At 38.4% G+C, this 20,037-nt stretch overlaps 3 protein-coding genes and 1 long non-coding RNA gene across 4 annotated transcripts in view; 3 read left to right on the plus strand and 1 right to left on the minus strand.

Moving 5' to 3' along the window:
• LOC135645613 (uncharacterized) overlaps window positions 1-2,002 on the minus strand; it is a 34,665-nt gene extending 32,663 nt beyond the window's left edge. The window contains exons 1-2 of the mRNA XM_065164173.1: window positions 1,642-2,002; window positions 1,478-1,563 (exon numbers count right to left, since the gene is read on the minus strand). Coding sequence (XP_065020245.1) covers window positions 1,478-1,563; window positions 1,642-1,848 — 293 coding nt within the window. The 5' untranslated portion in view covers window positions 1,849-2,002. The remainder of the gene's footprint in view (window positions 1-1,477; window positions 1,564-1,641) is intronic.
• Window positions 2,003-4,235: 2,233 nt separating this feature from the next.
• Window positions 4,236-4,848, plus strand: LOC135644912 (uncharacterized). The gene is made up of 2 exons (XR_010498625.1): window positions 4,236-4,477; window positions 4,556-4,848. It is a non-coding gene; the product is annotated as an uncharacterized LOC135644912 (long non-coding RNA).
• Window positions 4,849-7,885: 3,037 nt separating this feature from the next.
• LOC103993487 (GTP cyclohydrolase 1) lies at window positions 7,886-11,637 on the plus strand. Its single transcript, XM_009413574.3, has 2 exons — window positions 7,886-8,296; window positions 10,027-11,637. Exons 1-2 carry the CDS (start codon window positions 8,059-8,061, stop codon window positions 11,265-11,267), a joined length of 1,479 nt encoding a protein of 492 aa, XP_009411849.2. The 5' UTR covers window positions 7,886-8,058; the 3' UTR covers window positions 11,268-11,637.
• A 3,922-nt stretch (window positions 11,638-15,559) lies between these two features.
• LOC135646124 (UDP-glucuronate 4-epimerase 6-like) lies at window positions 15,560-17,467 on the plus strand. Its single transcript, XM_065165304.1, has one exon. It carries the CDS (start codon window positions 15,785-15,787, stop codon window positions 17,177-17,179), a length of 1,395 nt encoding a protein of 464 aa, XP_065021376.1. The 5' UTR covers window positions 15,560-15,784; the 3' UTR covers window positions 17,180-17,467.
• The last annotated feature ends 2,570 nt before the right edge of the window (window positions 17,468-20,037 follow it).

Genomic DNA, 20,037 nt, shown 5'->3' on the forward strand with positions numbered 1-20,037 from the left:
TTGGACTCAATCAATTGGGTTCTGACTGATCCATTCTGATTTTGTACCAACTTTTTGTTGATCAATTTGAATAAATCTGATTCCACAATCCAATCTGACTGTTCCAACAAGATCCAAATTCAAAATTCTGGTTTTGTCACAATTTGAGTCCTGATTCCCATCTTGTCAAACAAAAACTATAAGCAAAAAAACTAGTAACTTACCAATGGTTTAAAACTTAGCAGTCCTATTAACAGACACCTAGACAAGAGCTAATAGTATAATGGAAATTTTCAATCACTTAAATCAATCCTTAAAAATGGGTAGTGGAATGATCAAATCCTCAATAATGAAAAATTGCAGTACACTACTAAACCATCAAAACTCAAAAGTTTGAATATCTGAGTTAAGATTTATATTTGATGTATCTACCACATACAATAGAAAAAAAGTAATTAAAGACAAGTAATCCAGCTGGTGCATGGAAGAAAAAGCTGTATATGCTATATACTATTCCAAGTTCCCTTTTTTAATACCACCTTTAACTTTCCACTTTAGAAATATATTGTGGCAACAACTGTCCATCTTAGCTGTTTGTTTTCTGGACCAGTTATCAGCCTCCAAATATTTTATCATAATTTTTATATAGACATATTCCATGACCTCTGAGCATAATTTCTCAAGCCTTCTATTTAAGTGTGGACAATGTGTTCTCAGTTCATATGGACAGCGTATAGTGTGAAATGCCATCTATATTGCAAGTATCGAATAATTTCAATTATTACCAAGCAAACAAGGTATTGAAAATAAATTGGCTTTTCTTTCAGGAAATAATACGATTTTGTGAAAATAAATCTGGCTTTTTCTTTCAGGCATGTTAATTCATTCGATCTAAAGTTTGTTTAAAATCCAATAAAAGATGAAGATGCAAAATAGGGCAGAACAGAGAAAAACAAGAGCTGAGCTTGATCACACCTATAGCCCACTACACCACTGGATGTACATTTCTAGACTCTAACGTGTGGTATATATTTCAGTACAACAACCAGCAACAACAGGTGGCTGTAATAATCAAGCAAGGAAAAAACCCATGCGAAGGATCCAGCTGCAAAGTTAGTTGAAAATTACTCAGAAGCATAAGCGGGATGTACAGTTTTATGCTTCTAACTACATTCAATGTGTCACAGACCATGTGATAAACTTAAAGCCTTCATCGGAATCCTAAACAGCATGCTAACAAGCTGCAAACTAACTCGCTTTAATTTCTGACAGTAAGTGTTTTCAGAAAAGTTCTCTCACTAATTAAGTAACAATTGAGCTATAAAAAAGGTCACATCACCAGCATACTTCATCCTTGGCTAATTAATTGTGGAGCCGATGAGGTAAAAACGGTAATTGGTTGTCGACAAGAAACAGAAGGTAAAGACAAAGAATTGCCACTTAATTCAATATTTTACATCACGTAAACAGATTTAGATTTTCGAACCCATAAATTCACCTGTAATCGGGTCCTGCCCGTGACGCTATAGTCTCCAACTCCTTCCTTATATACTTCGCTGCCTCTTCCAATCCCGGATGACCCTCCTGCAATCCAAATATCATGAAGAACCCAATTTCATCACCCAAACCAATCGGAAACGACGAACTCCCCGATCCACTCACCTGGCGCCCATCAATCTCGACCGTGAGCTGCCGGATGTGCTCGACGGCCCTCGCCTCCGAGAAGCGATCCGAAGGCGCGTCGAGGCCGAGGGGAGCGACGTGCTTCATGTGGATGATCCAATAGGTGATGCAGGACATGATCCCGAACATGAGAGCGAGCAAGAACAAGCACTTGAACGCAGCCACATCCCGCGATCCCCACCCCATCACTCTCGGGTATAGAAATTTGGGGCGAACGAAGAGAAAACCCTAGAGAGGAACACGAATCAAAAGGAGAGAGAGAGGAAGGCGTAGAGGAGATCTTGGATTTATTCCTCCGCCGCGCCCAAGATTGGAGAAACCAACGGCTCGGGTATTATACTTTCCCCTCGTGAGGGGTAAAAGAAATTAGCGCACCAACTCATTAAATAATCGCGAATCAAGATCCACAAGTAAAATTACGTACATGTCCTTATGCACACGAAAAAGTATGTGTATGCCCATATAAATTCCAATGTAGCGTGCGTCTGCCGTTGGTATTCCCCATTAAACCTTAGGTCAACGGTCAACCATTACCAACTATAATTCTATTTTACTGGATATAAATATAAATATATATATATATATGTTGTTTAATATTTATTTTTTATTTTATATATTTATAAAATCTTTATTAAGGATACTAATGGAACAAGTTGAGCTATTCTCATCCCTCATCTCCCATCCCCCATCCCATTACTCGTTTAGATGGAGCAGAGGTGGGGATAGAAATCATAATCTAGACAGGGAATTCAAGTTATTAATATTATTCTTTAATTATCTTTTTTAAGAAAAATATATTATTAAAAATAATAATATTATTATTATCATATTTGCAAAGTTTATACATCACAATAATATTCAAATATAAATATATTAAAATTAATATATAAAATTAATATTTTTCTCAATTTTAATACTCACATATCTGTGTACTACAAAAATAACAAAACATGTTAAGTATCTAACAATATTATTAAAAGAAATCATATTATTAAATTTAAAAAAATATATCAATTATATCACAATAATATTTATCTTCTTTAAAGATGTGTAACATTTCGAAATAATATTTATTTATTATATAAATAAAATTTATTAAGAATTAATATTAAATAAAAATTAGAGTATTTTCACTCAACTTAAAGTTCTTACCGTATATTTTCATGGTCTTCGAACTTCTACTAAAATATTTTTTTATTTTTTTATTTTAAATATATTAAAAATTTAAGCATAATATTGATTTAATGATTAATATTGAAATATTAGAATCATAAATGTTGAGTTTAATTCTTATATATATATATATATATAATCATTAATAAATATGATATGATAATATAAATGTGACACGAAATTTTCTATCTATCCCCATTGGCACAAATAATATAAAATACTTTTATCATCAATGGAAAAATATGTTAAAACGAAATATTTTTTTAATAGAGCAATAAATCAATCATAAAAGATTAAATTTTTAACGTAAAAAACCTAATGTGAAAAAAATCACGGGACCATAGTCCATCTCAAACTTCTACTATCAATAATAATAATAATAGATTTATAGTAAATTTTCTCTATAATAACTAGAGGATCACACCAACATCAAGAACATAAATCTTAGCTCAAAAATATATTATCATAAAAAAAAAATTCTAGATCTCATAAAAATGAATATAGCATAAAAGTATCTCAGAGAGGGTAAATCGTAGATTAACACCGTTAAGATTATAGAGTCTACTATAAAAATTCTCCGTATAAAATTTCGATTAAAATTGACAACATTTGACTACTATCATCAAACAGAAAACCGAAGAGACTAATCTCTCTCTCCTTTTTCTCTCTCTTTCCTCTCGCTGTGCACTACCGTCGTTCTCTGCATACACGCACGCCGCCACAGTTCGCAGCGCGCTCTCTGCCTTCTCTCTCACCGTGCACCGCCGCTGCTCGTTGCGCATGCACAAAACTCTTCACTGCACCGATTGCCCTCGTTCGCTGCTTTCTTTTTTAATTATTAATTTGGACCCAACAATCCATCCATTTAAGTCTCGTTCGAAAACTTAATTGATCATATATAATGATTTTAGAACGTCCATTGCGTGGTAATGGGTTGTATTAATTGCTTATTCAACCATTTGGACCGATTACCGCACTTATTAATTGGGTTTGTCATTGTCATAAATGAATTAAGAGCCTCTCGTATGACTTTCGATAACAAATAATTAGTTGGGTCTAGAAATTTCGGTACTATATAAGTTATGACCGTCAAATAGAAAACATTGATAGTGATGTTATTTTCTATCATTAATGATAAATTCTTGGAATCAGATACGGTCTTCACCACTTCATAAATAAAAACTATCTATTTATTTTTATAGATGGGAAATTAAATACTCTTTTTTAGATTTTCTTAAATGGTATTCTATTTTCAAAATTCTCAAACCACAAATGTTCTGTATAAATTATTATTTATATATAACTCTTGAACTAGCAATTTTCACGTTTGCATGTGGTGAGGGATTTTATGTATTTATTTTTATTTTTATTTTTTTATTAATATTCGTTAAGGATATATTTATATATATAAAGGGATATATTTTGCTATATTAGAATTTAGAGGGACTAATATGTTAGCCTCCCTCCCATAACCTTTCCATCGGAGCAGAAACAGAAGGACGATCGGTAAGTCAATTCATGGATGCTGAAAACGTAGGGGACGGCCACACCTTCTTTTACATGCGAAAGCAAGCTATGGTGGATTATGGCGGCAGCAATCGTTGACTCTGACGTCCGTTTTGTATGAACATCTCACGAGTTGGTAAGTCAATATTGTTTCACTCCAATATATATTTATCTTCTTCTTCGACTCTCGCTGGCCAAATGTCTTCCTCCCAAGAACCAAAGTCTGAGATCGTCAAAGTAGGAAAGCAGTGGTCTTCGTCAACAACAGCTTCTTTTGAAGGGATTTGACAACAAGGGCTATTAACTTGCCGACCAACTGTTCGACGGTGGTTCGAGGCGAGGAATACTTCGTCAAGTGTGTCGCATCAGAGCAGAGCATCGGATGATGGTACAAAACTAAACTCCGTTTAGAAAGATAGTTTAGATGGGATCCCATAGCTCGTTTCCTTCGGATCATTGATTCGACTCGAATTGGATTAAAATATTATATTATTTTATTTTGAGAAACTAGAATCAATCGTCCTGATTTCAAACCGATTAAATGATAGAAATAAATAAAAATAAATCACATGTAGAGTTTATGGTTGATGCTTAAATCTTTTATTTTAAAATTAAGTAACCTAGTTTAAAATCGATTAAAATTGTATAAATTTATATTTTTATATAATTTTTTATGTCATTACACTTATTATAATTATACATCTATTTTCAAATTTTAGAAATAAAATTATGTTTTTTTATATAATTTTTTATGTCATTACACTTGGATGATTCAGTTTTGATGGACATATTTATGTTCGAATCTTATTCAAATTGTATGAAGACCGAGATCAAATTGATTTCTCGATATGGTCCCTTTCATACTTAAGTCATGTCGATGATAAAACTAAATAATTTTTTTTTAGTATAACAGTAACTATACTCGATTATCGTGATCTAATGACTTTCTACAATGGGTTTAATTGAGAAAATATTTTAAGGTGAGATATGTTTTGAAAATTCTATTTTGGATTAACGTCTACATGACCCAATCATTAACCTAAATCTAATCTTTCTAATTGTGCTACCATACATGATGAGATGTGATTGAGATAAATATTTTTTTTTTGTGAAAATATAAATCAAAAGAGTTTAGATTGTATGACATATTTATGTTTGAAATCTGGTAAATCGTCATCGACACATGAGATGGAGTATTTATGTCTCATCTAGCATGTCTCTGCTTGCTTTGTTATGTGAAAGAAAATACTCATTTCTTTGTTTGAAAGCAATCAACAAGCTCTAAATTTTCTAATGAGAACATTCTTGTATGTTAAAATTGTAACCTGAACAACTCTTCAATCAACAATCTGCATGAGTACCTAATTTAGACTTTGAGTGTAATTTTTCTATGTCAATTTTTAATATTAAAAAATTAATCAGGAGAGTTTTAGAATAAATAATCAAGAGAGTTTTTTTCATCAAAAATTTTTAAGAAATTTTATTATATTTAAAAAAATTATTGACTGATAATCATTATGAGAATCCAATCATATTTATAATATATTTTTTAATTAAATGTAACTCATAATCTAATTAAATTTATTGAGAAAATTCTTGTATATTAAAAATGTTATCTGAACAACTCTTTTGATCAACAACAATCTGCATGAGTACCTAATTTAGACTTTGAGTGCAACTTTTTTGTGTGTGGAAAGAAACAGCTGAGCATCCAATCATTCACCCACCACCATCAAAAACTACACTTCCTAGTAAAAGTCCAACCATCATCCAATTGCTCTCTTGACCCTGAACATAAAAATCAATAATATGTTATTATTATACAAAAAAAAATTAATATAAAAAAATTAACTACTATCATGTATCATGTATCCATACATCCCCATTTAGTTCCTGTAAAATTTTATCTGCTTATAGAATAGAAGTTTTATGATAAATAATTAGAAATTTTTCTTCCATCAAAATCATATCTTAAGAAATTATATTATAATCAAGCTTATTTTCTATTGATCGATAATCATTATCAAAATTTAATTATATTTATAATATATTTTATCTAATTAGATAGAACCCATAATCTAATTAATTTTTTTAACGTGAACATTCTTGTATATTAAAAATGTTATCTGAACAACTATTTCGATCACCAACAATGAGTAACTAATTTAGACTTCGAGTGCAACTTTTCTCGGTGTGGAAAGGAACAGCTGAGCTTCCCATCATTCATCCACCACCATCAAACGCTGCACTTACCAGCAAAAGTCCAGCCATCATCCAATCTTTCTCCTGACCGACCAAGTTTAGTAGGTGAGGCAATCTCTTCCCATTTCTTGTGAGTGAAGGAGGAGGAACACATGTCGAGCCTACCACAATTTCACACTGCCTCAAGAGACTTTTGGCTTATTATTTCATGTGGAGGACATCATGAGTGTATAGGATAGGATGTATCACATAAATTACTGTGACGTTGAAGTTTGGTGTTTTTCTTGTGAGAATTGCAAGAAACTTGAATATTTTCAATGTTCTCATATATTTCATTTACTAATTATATTTAGTACTAATATTTTCATCTGTTTTAATATATGATATAATTTTATGATCATTAACTATTTTTTTAAACTTTTCCACAATGCCAAATTATTACAATATTAGAATCTCTATATCAAAATATTCAATATTCTTTTTCAATTTTATATACTATTGATATCTTAACTTTGATTCTTGAAACATTAAAGTTCTCAATATTTGGTACTACATGAGTTAATTATCCATTACAATCGGCTCGAGATATAAGTTTTAAAATAACATATTGTGCTTTTAAAATTTTTTTTTTATCTATTACGTATCGTGTTAATTGGTTTTTATATCAAATTCGATCTAGTTTTATTTTACTGTTTCAATATTTTTCATCAAAAAAAATATTATTTTAATCCAATATTGGAAGTGATTGTGGGATCATATGTACCAACTTACCTCTACAATGCCTGACCCTTAGGCAACTGATAGGTTTATTGGGATAAATAGAGTAGAGAAAAAAGGGAATTACTAAAGCCTTTCTACAAAAGATGACTATTTCGATTTATTACGTCTACATGACGTCTTGTTCAGGAACAGTAACGTCCACGTGACCTCTCACGCGACCGCACCCGGGCCCCACCGCATCCGTCCCCTCGCCACACACCGCGGATGGGGTGTCGACACGGCGTGTGAGAAGGAAATGAGTGTGCGTGAAGGATCCCACTACCTCCACCCCAAATCCTCCGCGGGCCCCGCCCAGGCGAAAAAGCGACGGTGGGCGACGCCCCTCGGCTCACTTTTGGGCCCCACCATCCGTTCCCCGCACAGCGGCTCAACGAACGTCCGATGCTGTTTAAGATTCGTGCGGCGGATCTCAGATCGGAATCGAACTTGTTCCCTTCCTATACGAAACCGAGCCGACGTTAAATTATGATTATTATTAGATGGCGCGATTAAAGCCACGCCCGTAGGGTCTAAGAATGCGATCTACCCCGCACGTTAGACTCAACAGTTGAATCGATCGTCCTATAAGAGAAGGCGGACCGCGGAGGGGGAGGAGGCGGCGCCGATCCACACATCTCGAGGAGGATCTCATCCATCCGTTTCGGTGGCACTCCTTGCTGCCACCCTTCGTGGCCTTCGTTGTCTAGGGCTTGGTCTTACTGCCCGGCTCGTGCCTCAAGCTCGGCGACCGGCGGCATGGGGGCTCTCGACGCGGGATGCTTCGAGGAGGAGCTCGAGAATGGGGTCGGGTTGGAGGAGGATGTGGCGGAGATCGGGTGGGAATCGGGGATGACGGACTCCGAGTCTGAGTCGGCTCGGGCGATCGAGGACGCCGTGCGGGTCTTGCTGCAGGGCCTTGGGGAGGACCCCGAGCGCGAGGGCCTCCGGAGGACGCCCCATCGCGTGGCCAAAGCGTTCCGCGAAGGAACCAGAGGTTTGTGCTTGCTTGCTTTTTATAGATCTTTCTTTGTCGTCTCGTTTTTCTTAGATCTGCTCGGTTCTTTTTTAATAAAGCTTGATCTTTAGTTTCTCTGTTGTGCAATGGTGGATCCTTTAGCTGCCCCTTCGTAGTATGTGCGACTGACTGGCTGTAGTAATCGCACCTTTCTCGTTGTTAGCGTGTTCTGTTTGTCTCTTATACCATCTTTTGGAGGAAAAGGTGACCTTCTGCTTTGTTTGGTTTAAATGATGGAACCATTAGCTTCAAATCTGTGGCGTTGCTTAATTCTCCTGCCAAAACTCGCCCTTTTAGCTCTGTTTTCTGGAGACGAAAGGAAGTGATCTGAAAAAGTTTCTCATGCTGCAAGGGGAAGATATAGTTCTGAATTGTTGTGTTGTTTGTTAGCGATAGATTCTGTCTTTACAAAAAAAGTTATGGTCGTATACGTATTATAAACTTTAGCGTTTGGCAAATCTTCTTTTTTATATTTGACCTTTTGCTTTGTTTAATTCAATTGATGAACCTTTATCGTTAAATATGTGGCGACGCTTATTCATTACTGCCATAACTTTCCCTTTATGTTAAACTTTTGGTTTTTTTTTTTATCTGTGTTTATTCCTGTTGCTTTGTTTCCTAGAGTAGAAGAGGTTTGATCTTAGGAAGTTTCTCTCTTTGCACAGTAAAGATATAGTTCACTTTCACAATCCTACTCTCTTCTGATGAGCGGAGTTCGCAGCTGCATAGTTAGGTTATAAAATTTTACTTTTTGGGAAAAAAAGGATTGTGTTGTTTGTTAGCGACAGATTCTGTCTTTGCAAAAAACCAAAAAGGTTATGGTCGTATATGTATTACAAACTTCAGCTCTTGGCAAATCTTCTTTCCATATTTGATCTTTGCTTTGTTTGGTTCGAAATGATTCAACCTTTAGCTTTCTATCTGTGGCGACACTTCCAGGTGATTTTGGTACTGCCAAAACATGCTCTTTTGTCTTAATTCCTGGTGCTTTGTTTTCTGGAGCAGAAAGGTAGTGGTTGCCAAAATTTCTTACTTTGCACAGAAAAAACATAGTTCGGGAATATTGTGTTGTTTGTTAGAATAAAGTTAGTCATATGAGTACTATTAACGTATTGCTTTGGCAAATGTCCTATCTATATTTTGAATCTTGAAGTCAGGATTGCCTTTATTTATCATTCATGTTAGATCTCTAAGTTCTTGTCTGCATCAGTCATATTTTTCACTTATTTGAATGCTATAATTTGTTTAAGATAATTTGTGCGTTTAACCAATTACGAATGCTATATCTTACTCTGGAGTATGTTCCTTGGAAATATCAAAACATATCTATTGTCACTTCTCCTGAAACTCATTTCAATTAATATTTCTCCATGTCAGTTGTCTATGTTTCAAAATATATTGCTTGTTAGTTTAATTTCCTAAAAATGTTGAAAATGCACTTACTTTTGTTTTATCAAAAAGAAAGTCTTTGCTTATTGATAGTCGATAGATGTTTCTCAGATATCAATTCTAGCTTTGCCAACAGGAGGATTTCTATGCATTTGAGCTTTAACCTTCAAAACATATTGCTCCTGACAGTTGTGTCATGCTTAGCTACTTCAGTTCCTCACAACTTCTATATGACAAACTCGTGGAAGAATCGATCATTGATCATGTAGAAATTTTAAGTCGCTTGAGGTCTTTATTTAGTCTATTCTATTTTGTGTTAGGTTACAAACAAAAAGTAAAGGACATCGTACAAGGTGCCTTGTTTCCAGAAGCCGGATTGGAGACTGGAACAGGTCATGCTGGAGGAGCTGGTGGGCTAGTGGTGGTTCGGAACATCAATCTGTTCTCATACTGCGAGTCTTGCTTGCTTCCATTCAGTATCCAGTGCCATGTTGGCTATGTGCCATCAGGTCGGCGAGTTGTGGGCCTGAGCAAGCTATCCCGAGTTGCAGATGTGTTCTCTAAGAGGCTTCAAGATCCACAAAGACTGGCAAATGAAATTTGTTCAGCGTTGCACAACAGCATCAAGCCGGCTGGTGTTGCTGTTGCTCTTCACTGTTGGCACATCCAGTTTCCTGAAGCCCTCCCGTGTAATTCCAACTCAACATACCCATCCAAATTGGATATGCAAGGGTGGATACAAGTTTTTGTTTCTTCAAGTTCTGGAGTTTTAAAGGAAGAGAAAAGTTCTTTGTGGGATGACTTTTTGGCACTTCTGAAGTTAAAAAGCATAAACATTGAAAGAGGGGATACAAACCTTTCTTCTGCTTCTTCTTGGTGTCCATCACGGGTTCTAGAGACATCTTTGTGCAATGGGCATTGTGCAAGGAGCCCCAAAAATGGTAAGACTTCCAAGACAGGCGTTACACATGCTTCCATGATGGCTTCAGTGACTTCAATTCTCCATTCCCTTGGTGAAGATCCATCACGAAAAGAACTTGTGTGTACCCCACACCACTATGTGCAGTGGCTTTTGAATTCTAGGAGTTCTAACTTGGACTTGAGACTGAATGGTCTTAGTAAAGCGAACTCCTGTAATGTGGTAGATGGAAACTTTACTTGCCTGAACGAGATCCAGTCTGTGTTGAACATCCCTTTTTGCTCACAGTGTGAGCACCATCTCCTGCCATTCCACGGTGTTGTACACATAGGATACTTGGATAAACAAGAAGGTAAATGTATCGAACGATCTGTTTTGCAGTCAGTGGTTCATTCCTTTGCTTGCAAGCTCCAAGTGCAAGAGAGACTAACCAGACAGATAGCTGAAGCAGTTTACTCAATCTTCAATATTGGAGTAATTGTTGTCGTGGAAGCTCACCACCTTTGCATGATATCAAGAGGGATTGAGAAAGTAGGAAGCAACACGGCTACGATTGCAGTTTTGGGCCAATTTTCTACTGATGCAAAAGCCAAGGGTTTGTTTTTGCAGACAATTGCAGATAACAATGCTTCTGAGGGTTAAACATCTGGAAATTTGATCTGACTATGTTGATGATACATTTTTCCTGTTCATGATGAAGTCAATCATGATAGGAATGATTCCTGAATGGAGATAGAAATGCAGTTGCAGACAAAGCTGACACTTTTAAGTTCTCTTTTTGGGTTAACTATTTGGAAAAGCCACCAGTCAGCATGAAACTGGAGAAATGGCTTGAATTCACATCATTCCCTGCATATTGTTGAAGAATAATCATAAAGAAAAAATGATTTTTCCCTTGTAATAATCTGGTTTCTGAAACATTCATTCAACGGTGTTGTTTATGGAAGGGAATAGTTGTACAAGGCATGGGTAACATTTACGGTTCTTCTATATATGCCAATCATTTTTTCTCTTTTTGCTTCAAGAAAGATATTTGTGATTCAGTGTTTTGGTTGTGGCTTTTCTTGTTTGTATTTTCATATAACTTGGTGTAGAATTGATCCTTTGTGATCAAAATGTGAGTTTGTTTATTGTTCCAAGATTTTTTTTTTTGTTGTGCTTCATGGATTCCTGGCGACTTGGTAGTTATTGCTGTTGGTACTGTATTTTGAAGAAAAAGTGATGTTCTACTTTGTTTTGTTTAAAAGATGCAACTCTTAGCTTTAAGTTTATTATTTGAGCTTAATTCTTGACAGATTACATTTCTGCTGAAACTTACCTGTTTTTGCTAACGTATAGCATATTTATCTGCTTGTCAATTCTTAAAACTTCGTTTGCTTGAGCTGAAGCAAAAAGTGATATGTAAAGCAAACTATGGTTATGGGTTCTTGCTCTGTTCACTGGAGAAATGTTATCGAGTCTTGTGTGTTATCTAAATGTTTTAGTTCTAGCTGTCATTTGATGATTATTTTGAACCTTGTTCTTGGGACCTCTTATCTTTCTCACATTAGATCTTCAATCAGTGACATCTTTTTTGGTAATTTGAGTGCTATGGTTTCTTTGTTATGTTTTATCCTTTTTTGCAATCAAGTAATGCTGCATTCTGCTTCTGATTATGTTTCTTGAAAATATTTAACATGCTTTATGTTCCATGCTACTACTGTATTGTTGATCCCCAAATGTTTCATAATTTTGGATTACTAACTTGGATCTCCTCAGAATTGAATCAGTTTGTTGTGTCTTCTATCTCTATTTTAGTTTAATATTTATCTGTGAAATATTTATTTTAATATCTTTTTCTTACAATGTTCTTCATTTTTTATTTCTTTGAATTAAAAAACATTGGTTAAGTGAAAGGCATATTTATAACCTAATGGAACCAATGGGATAGTGCCACATGGCATTTAAGCAATCGATTGCTAAATGATGAGCAATTTTTTTAAAAAACATCTAAGTTTTTATTTATTTATTCTTACGTAGTATCTCTTATTTTTTAAGAAACGATATTACATTGACCTTCGTTTTTGCGTGATTACTTTCGCTTCGTTGTCCTTATATTTGCTTGCCTACTATACCCTTATTCTTGTTCGTTGTTGTCAATGCGTTGCTAAGGCTCGGTCTCTTCTTCATCATCCTTGTCATCGACCTCAACAATAGAGAAAGGAGGTAGTCACGATGAGACTTTCCCTCCCTCCTATCCCATATGGCCCATTGCATCGAGCATTGCCCATGCCTCCTTCCCAAGCTAATCTATTCTCATAATTAAGCAATGATAAGAGGTGAAAGCGAGCATCGCAACAAGTAGATGAAGTAGTGAAGGGCATCACAACTATCATCATTATAAACGAGGAGGGAGGTGAGGGCATAATAATAATTGACGATGTAAAGGAGGATGCGATCAACGATAGAACGACATGTGCAAAGCTCAGAGGGGCATAGTTGGAATTACCAAAAGCCAATGCAACAACACTATAGCAAGAAAAGTTCGGACGAACAAGGATATGATAACAACAAACGAGGAGTGAAAGCGACGATACGAAGAGACCCTTTATAGAAAAAAAAGTAAAACTTTGAGATTTTTCGAGAATTTATCGAAAGATAATTTTATAAATAAGAAAAAAATAAATAATAAAACCATTGATAGGAAAAGTCATATTTATAATTTAATTCTACCAACGGGATAATACCACGTGGCATTGGAGGGGCGGTTGAAAAAAATCCTAAAAAAGAAAGAAAATACAAAAACATTGATCGACGGAGAGGCATCATTCATAACCTAATCCGACCAACGTGATGGTGCCACGTGGTAAGAAAAAAGAAAATCTAAAACAAAGGAAGAAAACAAATCGGACTAAAGCCGGCCGTCAAACTGTTGTATACTCAAAAGACGGAGAGATCGGAGGAGGAAAGAGAGAGATACTTCAAATCCTATCGTGAGACTAACAACCTGCGCACGGTGAAGGGGAATTCGAGTTCTCCCACCGAAACATCTGTTCCTGTTGCAATGCCGAACTTGGAAGGAAAGAACCGAAGCCGAGGACGATCAATCAAGCCGGCAAAGCCTTCGAAGAGGTGGCGCTTTAATTGATATTTTAGGGCCATGTGCAGTCGGTGGCTTCCAAACCCCTCATCTTCTTCCACCTCCAACGCGCATACCGCAACAGTCCCAACTCTGATCGACTTATCTGAGGCATGCATGTGTGGCAGCGTGGACTTCCCACGTCGGCATCGACGAAGCCCATCGTCTCTCCACCGACAAAACAAGGTCACAAAGATGCCTTCAAGTCTCCTCCTTTCCCCCTGTATCCGGTGGTGTGTCCCATGCCAACTCCTCGTAGTTTGGCATCACCTGACTTCCTTTGATTCTCCCCTTTTTTGCTGTCCTTCGATTCACAATGTCTTCCTCGGTTACACAAACCTAGATGTTAATAGTAATTTATCTGTGATAGTAACTTGCAAGGTTCTTGAATCATACTCATGATTAAAACCACTGAACTTTGGTTTGCAGACCAATTTAGTGAAGCTGCTGTAGAATGCTCAGCTCTCTAACGCCTTCGGTGCTGAACTGTTCAGATATATCAGAAGATTAATCAGGCACCAACTGGGAGTGGTTTGAAACAGTTGCTTCCTGGCCAAGTAATTTATGAGGGAGATTAATTGAAGTGCAGGGTTGATTGTGCAGGACAAGCAGGAAAGATGATAGATTACGTGGTTGTGTCAAAGATGCCTTGTACTGCAATTGCAGGATTTTTAGAATTGGTGCAGCCATGGGCAGACCAGACGAGGATATCCAGGAGCTGTCAGAGCCTAAAAAAGTTGTCTTCTCCTAGCTTTAGGTCTTATCATCATTGATCCTTCACACTTGAGGTCTGCAGTATCAGTTTTGTTGTGTGTCAGGTACAGTATTTATGCAGCAGAGTGTAATTTACTCGCCAAGCTTTAGACAGATGGAATCAGATAAAACGCACCGAAACAAGGAAGAAGGGGACTTCTGGGAGAATCATATTCAATGCGAAGCAGTGAGGTGGTGGAATCGGCCATGTTGATAAGCCCTTGGAAAGGGGCAGGAAACTACAGTGGCTAACAAGTCCATGTCAACCAATCGAGAGAGTCACACAATGACAGTGAATCCAATAAATGCTGCCTCTCCTCTCAAGGCAACTGTCCCATCGGTTTGTGTTGGGAGAGTGCCAATTCCAACACCGGTGAAGTGGCTGGAAACTTGGAGTGTCACTCGCCACTGAGCAAAGACCTGAAGAAAGTTGAACTGCAGTCAAAGATACGCCTTCTCCTCCTTTCGGCTTGCTCTCTATCTTCTATCTGTTGTTTCTCGTAAGAGTCTGTTTGCCGGCATCCACTGTAAGCAGCCACACTGCTCCCTCTCCATCTCTGATGGTCCGGTGAAGACTGTCATTCTCGTTGCATTCCGAGTTCCAAGGAGGAAGGAGCAGAGTAACAGCAATGGCGAAACGGACAGGGAACTCACGCGGGTGGCACTACGCGGCGAGGCATGTGACTTCCAGACCACGCCACACTCTGCCATCTCAGCTGTTGTACTGAAGCAGCGATCTCCATAGGCTTCCTGTGGCTTTCACCCGCACGAAATTTGAGTCGGATGGGTAGAGCAGAGCTTTAAGATTGGTAAAAGATGTGCGCATCAACGGTAGGACAGAGCCATGTCGAATTGAGGAAGATCCTGTTGTGACCAATCAGATTCCAAGTCAAGAGAATCTAAATGATCCATTTGAATCCATCATTTTACTGACAAGTTTATATTGTGTGATATTTGTATATATATATATATATATCATTTACCATGTTGGGTAATAGGGGTCGTAAATAATGGAGGAGTTGATCATACACATGCAAATGCTCAGGCTAAGGAGAAAGAAGGCAGCGGAAAAGAAAAGGAAAGCAAGTGGCATCCAACCGACACCTCTCTCTCTCTCTCTCTCTTTCTCTCACAGACAGTCACTCTCTCATCAGCTCACTTGGTTCTTTTATATCTCTCTATCTCCCTTCTTCCATCTGCAAATCCCATCTCAGAGAGAGAGAGAGAAATCATTAGTATCTTTGTAGCGCTGGATCACCACCTTCAGCATTGCTATTAATATTACAAGATGGCTTCTCCGCCGGACACAAGCAAGGCGTCCAAGCTGGAGCGCTACAACAGTTACCTACGCCGCCGGGTCAGCAGCGCCAAGCTCATCGCTGCCTCATCCTACATCCTCTTCCGCTTCACCCTCCTTGCCGCTCTTCTCCTTATCTTCCTCTTCCTCCTCCACAGCCCACCTCTCCTCTTCTCCGGCTCCCACTACTACTCCTCCCCTCACTCGAACCACCGCAGCCTCCTCTCCTCATCCTCTGCCGCCTACGGCGGCGCCGCCTGGGAGCAGGACGTCCGCCGCTCTGCCACTCCACGCCGAGCCGACGGCCTCTCCGTCCTCGTCACCGGCGCTGCCGGCTTCGTCGGCACCCACTGCTCGCTCGCGCTGAAGCGGCGTGGCGATGGCGTGGTCGGCGTCGATAACTTCAACGCCTACTACGATCCCGCCCTCAAGCGCTCCCGCCAGGCCCTCCTTGCCCGCCACGGCGTGCTCGTCCTTGACGCCGACATCAACAACGTCGCCCTCCTCGCCAAGCTGTTCGACGTCGTCCCCTTCTCCCACGTCCTCCACCTGGCTGCCCAGGCCGGCGTCCGCTACGCCACACGCAATCCCCAGTCGTACGTGGCCTCCAACGTCGCCGGCCTCGTCTCTCTCTTCGAGACCGCCGCCAAGCACGCCGACCCCCAGCCCTCGATCGTGTGGGCGTCTTCCTCCTCTGTCTATGGCCTCAACACCGAGGCCCCCTTTTCCGAGCTCCACCGGACCGATCGCCCCGCCTCCCTCTACGCCGCCACCAAGAAGGCTGGCGAGGCCATCGCCCATACCTACAACCACATCTATGGCCTCTCCATCACCGGCCTCCGCTTCTTCACCGTCTACGGCCCCTGGGGCCGCCCCGACATGGCCTACTTCTCCTTCACCAAGAGCATCCTCTCCGGTAAGCCCATCACCCTCTTCCGGATGCCCGACGGCACCGCCGTGCAGCGCGACTTCACATTCATCGAGGACGTCGTCAAGGGCTGCCTCGGCGCCCTCGACACCGCCAAGAAGAGCACGGGCGTCGCCGGCGGCGGCAAGAAGCGGGGCCCCGCGCAACTGCGGATATACAACCTCGGCAACACCTCCCCTGTTCCAGTGGCCAAGATGGTAAGCATCTTGGAGGACCTGCTACGGAAGAAAGCCAAGAAGAACGTCGTCACGTTGCCGCAGAACGGCGACGTGCCCTTCACGCACGCCAACGTCAGCTTGGCGGAGAGGGACTTCGGGTATCGGCCGACCACCGACCTCGCCACCGGGCTGAAGAAGTTCGTGAAGTGGTACGTCGAGTACTACGGCGTGGAGACCACCAAGAGGATCAACAGGAAGCGCAAGATCGCCGGAGAGGAGCGAGCGGCAGCGTCGGCCTGACGCAATCATCATACGTGACCGTGTATTATTATATTGTTGGTTAATTACAGATTAATCTTCATCATTACTATAAATTAATAGTAGCAATAAAGATGATGATGGTGGAGAGGGGAAACAGAGGGGAGGAGGAGCAGCCAACACCGAACAAGGGTGCTGTCATGGTTTCTCTTTCCTTGTGTCCTTTCCTCCTCAAGTACTCTGTTGTGATAGCTGAAGAAGATGAAGAAGAAGAGATTTTGCTGTTTGATGTAAATCCATACAGTTTACTTCATCTAGAAAATTCGCATACCGATACTGTCTCTGTCTTCTTTTCTTCTTTGGATTGGCCTTCAAAGGAACTTGATTCATCTTGTCTGACCAAAGTCGATGCATGTTTTCACTATGGATGGTAGATCCATATGAGCTGTGAGAAACATTTCTGCAGTGGCATCTAAACTTAGATGGAAGGATTTTTTGCATTCAGATGCACAGATGTGCTGATAGGTTTGGCATAGACTGCAACGTTCCTTATGTTTAGGTCTCCAAAACCCCCTCAGAGATCATCAAACAAAGCAAGGCAACTTTTCTACTATGTTAAGATTTAAGACTCTCATACCACCACTTGATCATAAGCTATGAAGGCAGAATGAATGAAAGAAGATGATGGCTTGGAATGTTCCACAAGCTGATTTTTTTTAACCTTCAGACAATGGAAATCAGTATGAGATGACTCCAGTGATTTGACTGATGCTGAAATCTAGGATATTCTTGCTGCTCTAGTTTTCTTCTGCTGCCAAGAACATTATACTTCCACGGTGATAATACTAATCTACAAGCCCAAACCATAAGAAGGATTTTTTTGCTAGTGTTAGGAGGAATTAAATAATGATACAAATTGTTTTGTGAATGAGGTCAATAAAACAAGTTTGAGACTTTGTATCTGATAGATTTCTTCAACTATATCAGAATATTTTTCTATTTTTATTGAGAATCCGCTAATCTATTGTGCCTCCTAACTTGTATAAATAGGAAATGAACATGTGAATATTCTTCAGTAATTATTTTTTTAATATTGTATTAGAGTATTCTTTCTTGCGGATGTACTGTCGAAGCCTTCTATTGCTCCTCTATGTGTCGGTGTGGAAGTCGGAAGGACTAGTGTTGACTTACTTCCTCTACTGCAGAGGTCGTCTACTATGTATTCGTTTTCGGTCAAACGAGTCCTACGATATCTTAAGGAGACTCTCAATCATAGTGTCTTTCTTCGTAAATATTCTCCACTTCAGCTTCATGCCTTTATCGATGTTGATTGGACAGGCAATTTTGATGATCGAACATCCACATCGGGGTATATTGTCATCATTGGTGCTAATCCAATCAGTTTGAGAATTAATTATCTAAATTTAATTTGAGCATTGAATGGTTGGCATCAATAATGAATGATCGAAAATTGAAGTCATGAGCGTTGACGAGGACATCATTTACTAAATCGTCTTCGATGCCATGACACAAACGAACACCAATGAAAGATGCATATTAATTGAGGTCGTTAAAGATGAATTCTTCCCCCTTTTCTTGGCTACGGAGACATCAATGAAATCTGTGTTCACGACAACCCATGTGCTCCACCGCTCGATCGACGGAACACAGCGGAACTGTTGCTCGACATGCGTAGCAGCGTGTGTTGCGTTGGAACGATGAGTCTTCCATGTCGAAAACAATTTCAATTTGTTAGGTCAATTATGACCCTCTTTTCTTCCTCGTTTTGATTTAGTAAGAGGATCCAATATTGTAAATCAACGTGAACCAATAATTAATCGGTTTATCTCGTTCATCCAAATGCAAATTAAAAAATATATCATGATTAATTAATACAAAAGATTTGTCTAAATTTGAGTAATTAAAAGTGGTTTTACACCGGCATTAGTGGAAATTGCTTTGGAATAGTTTACCGACCTATGTTTTTTTCTAAAGTAAAATCTTACACTCTAAATAGAATATTTATCTTATTTGTAAACTTTTCTCGGTATATTTTCTTTGAATATATTTTTGTTTATAATTATCGATAATTAGTTAGTGTAAGCATAAAATATGTAATATGCTATAAGTTATACGAAAAACTTTAGATTGAAATCAAATAACGTTAGATAGGATATACGATGCATACCTTTCGATGTTATCTGAAAAAGATCTCTATCTGATCTGTAAAGACACTGTCCTTCATATTCGAATATCACAATAATATCGATCTGGAAGGAGAATTAGACACTCCTCCTCTTTTCCTATCTTTTCATATAATCATTATTATTGATGGTTTAGGGAGGTTTAGAGAGAAACCATAATCTCTCAACTGCGTTCTCTTTGACATGCATAATTTAGTAATTAGATGTCATATTTATTTATACATGATTTAAGATAAATTATTAGTACATCTCCTAAAAAATTCTGTCATTAAAATCTAATTAATTTTATTATATATTATATCTAATTATAAAGGATCACATAATCTAACTACCGCTATAATTTTAAACTCTTCTCTTGACAGCTCTATGACTATTTATTATTCGAGGGATAAGATGAAGATGTAAAAAAAAGAAAAATAAGGAGTTTAATTGATATTTCACTCTGACTTCTATTGCTTAATCGTAATAGTGTAAAGTGACCATCATGACATATAACTTTATGTTTGACACTAATCAAACCCAATACAGAATAAGATTTTTGATATTACAAACTTGTATCCTTTTGAATATATCCTCAGTACATCATCACTTTATAGCTGTAGCTACAAGAAGTATACCTTCTCAAGGCAGAAATATTAAAGAAAAGAGTGCATTGCAGTCATGGAAGCTTTAAAAAGAGCCAAAAAGATAGATAGC

Source organism: Musa acuminata, chromosome BXJ3-8, assembly GCF_036884655.1.
Source record: "Musa acuminata AAA Group cultivar baxijiao chromosome BXJ3-8, Cavendish_Baxijiao_AAA, whole genome shotgun sequence".
In the NCBI taxonomy this organism is placed as follows: Eukaryota; Viridiplantae; Streptophyta; class Magnoliopsida; order Zingiberales; family Musaceae; genus Musa; species Musa acuminata.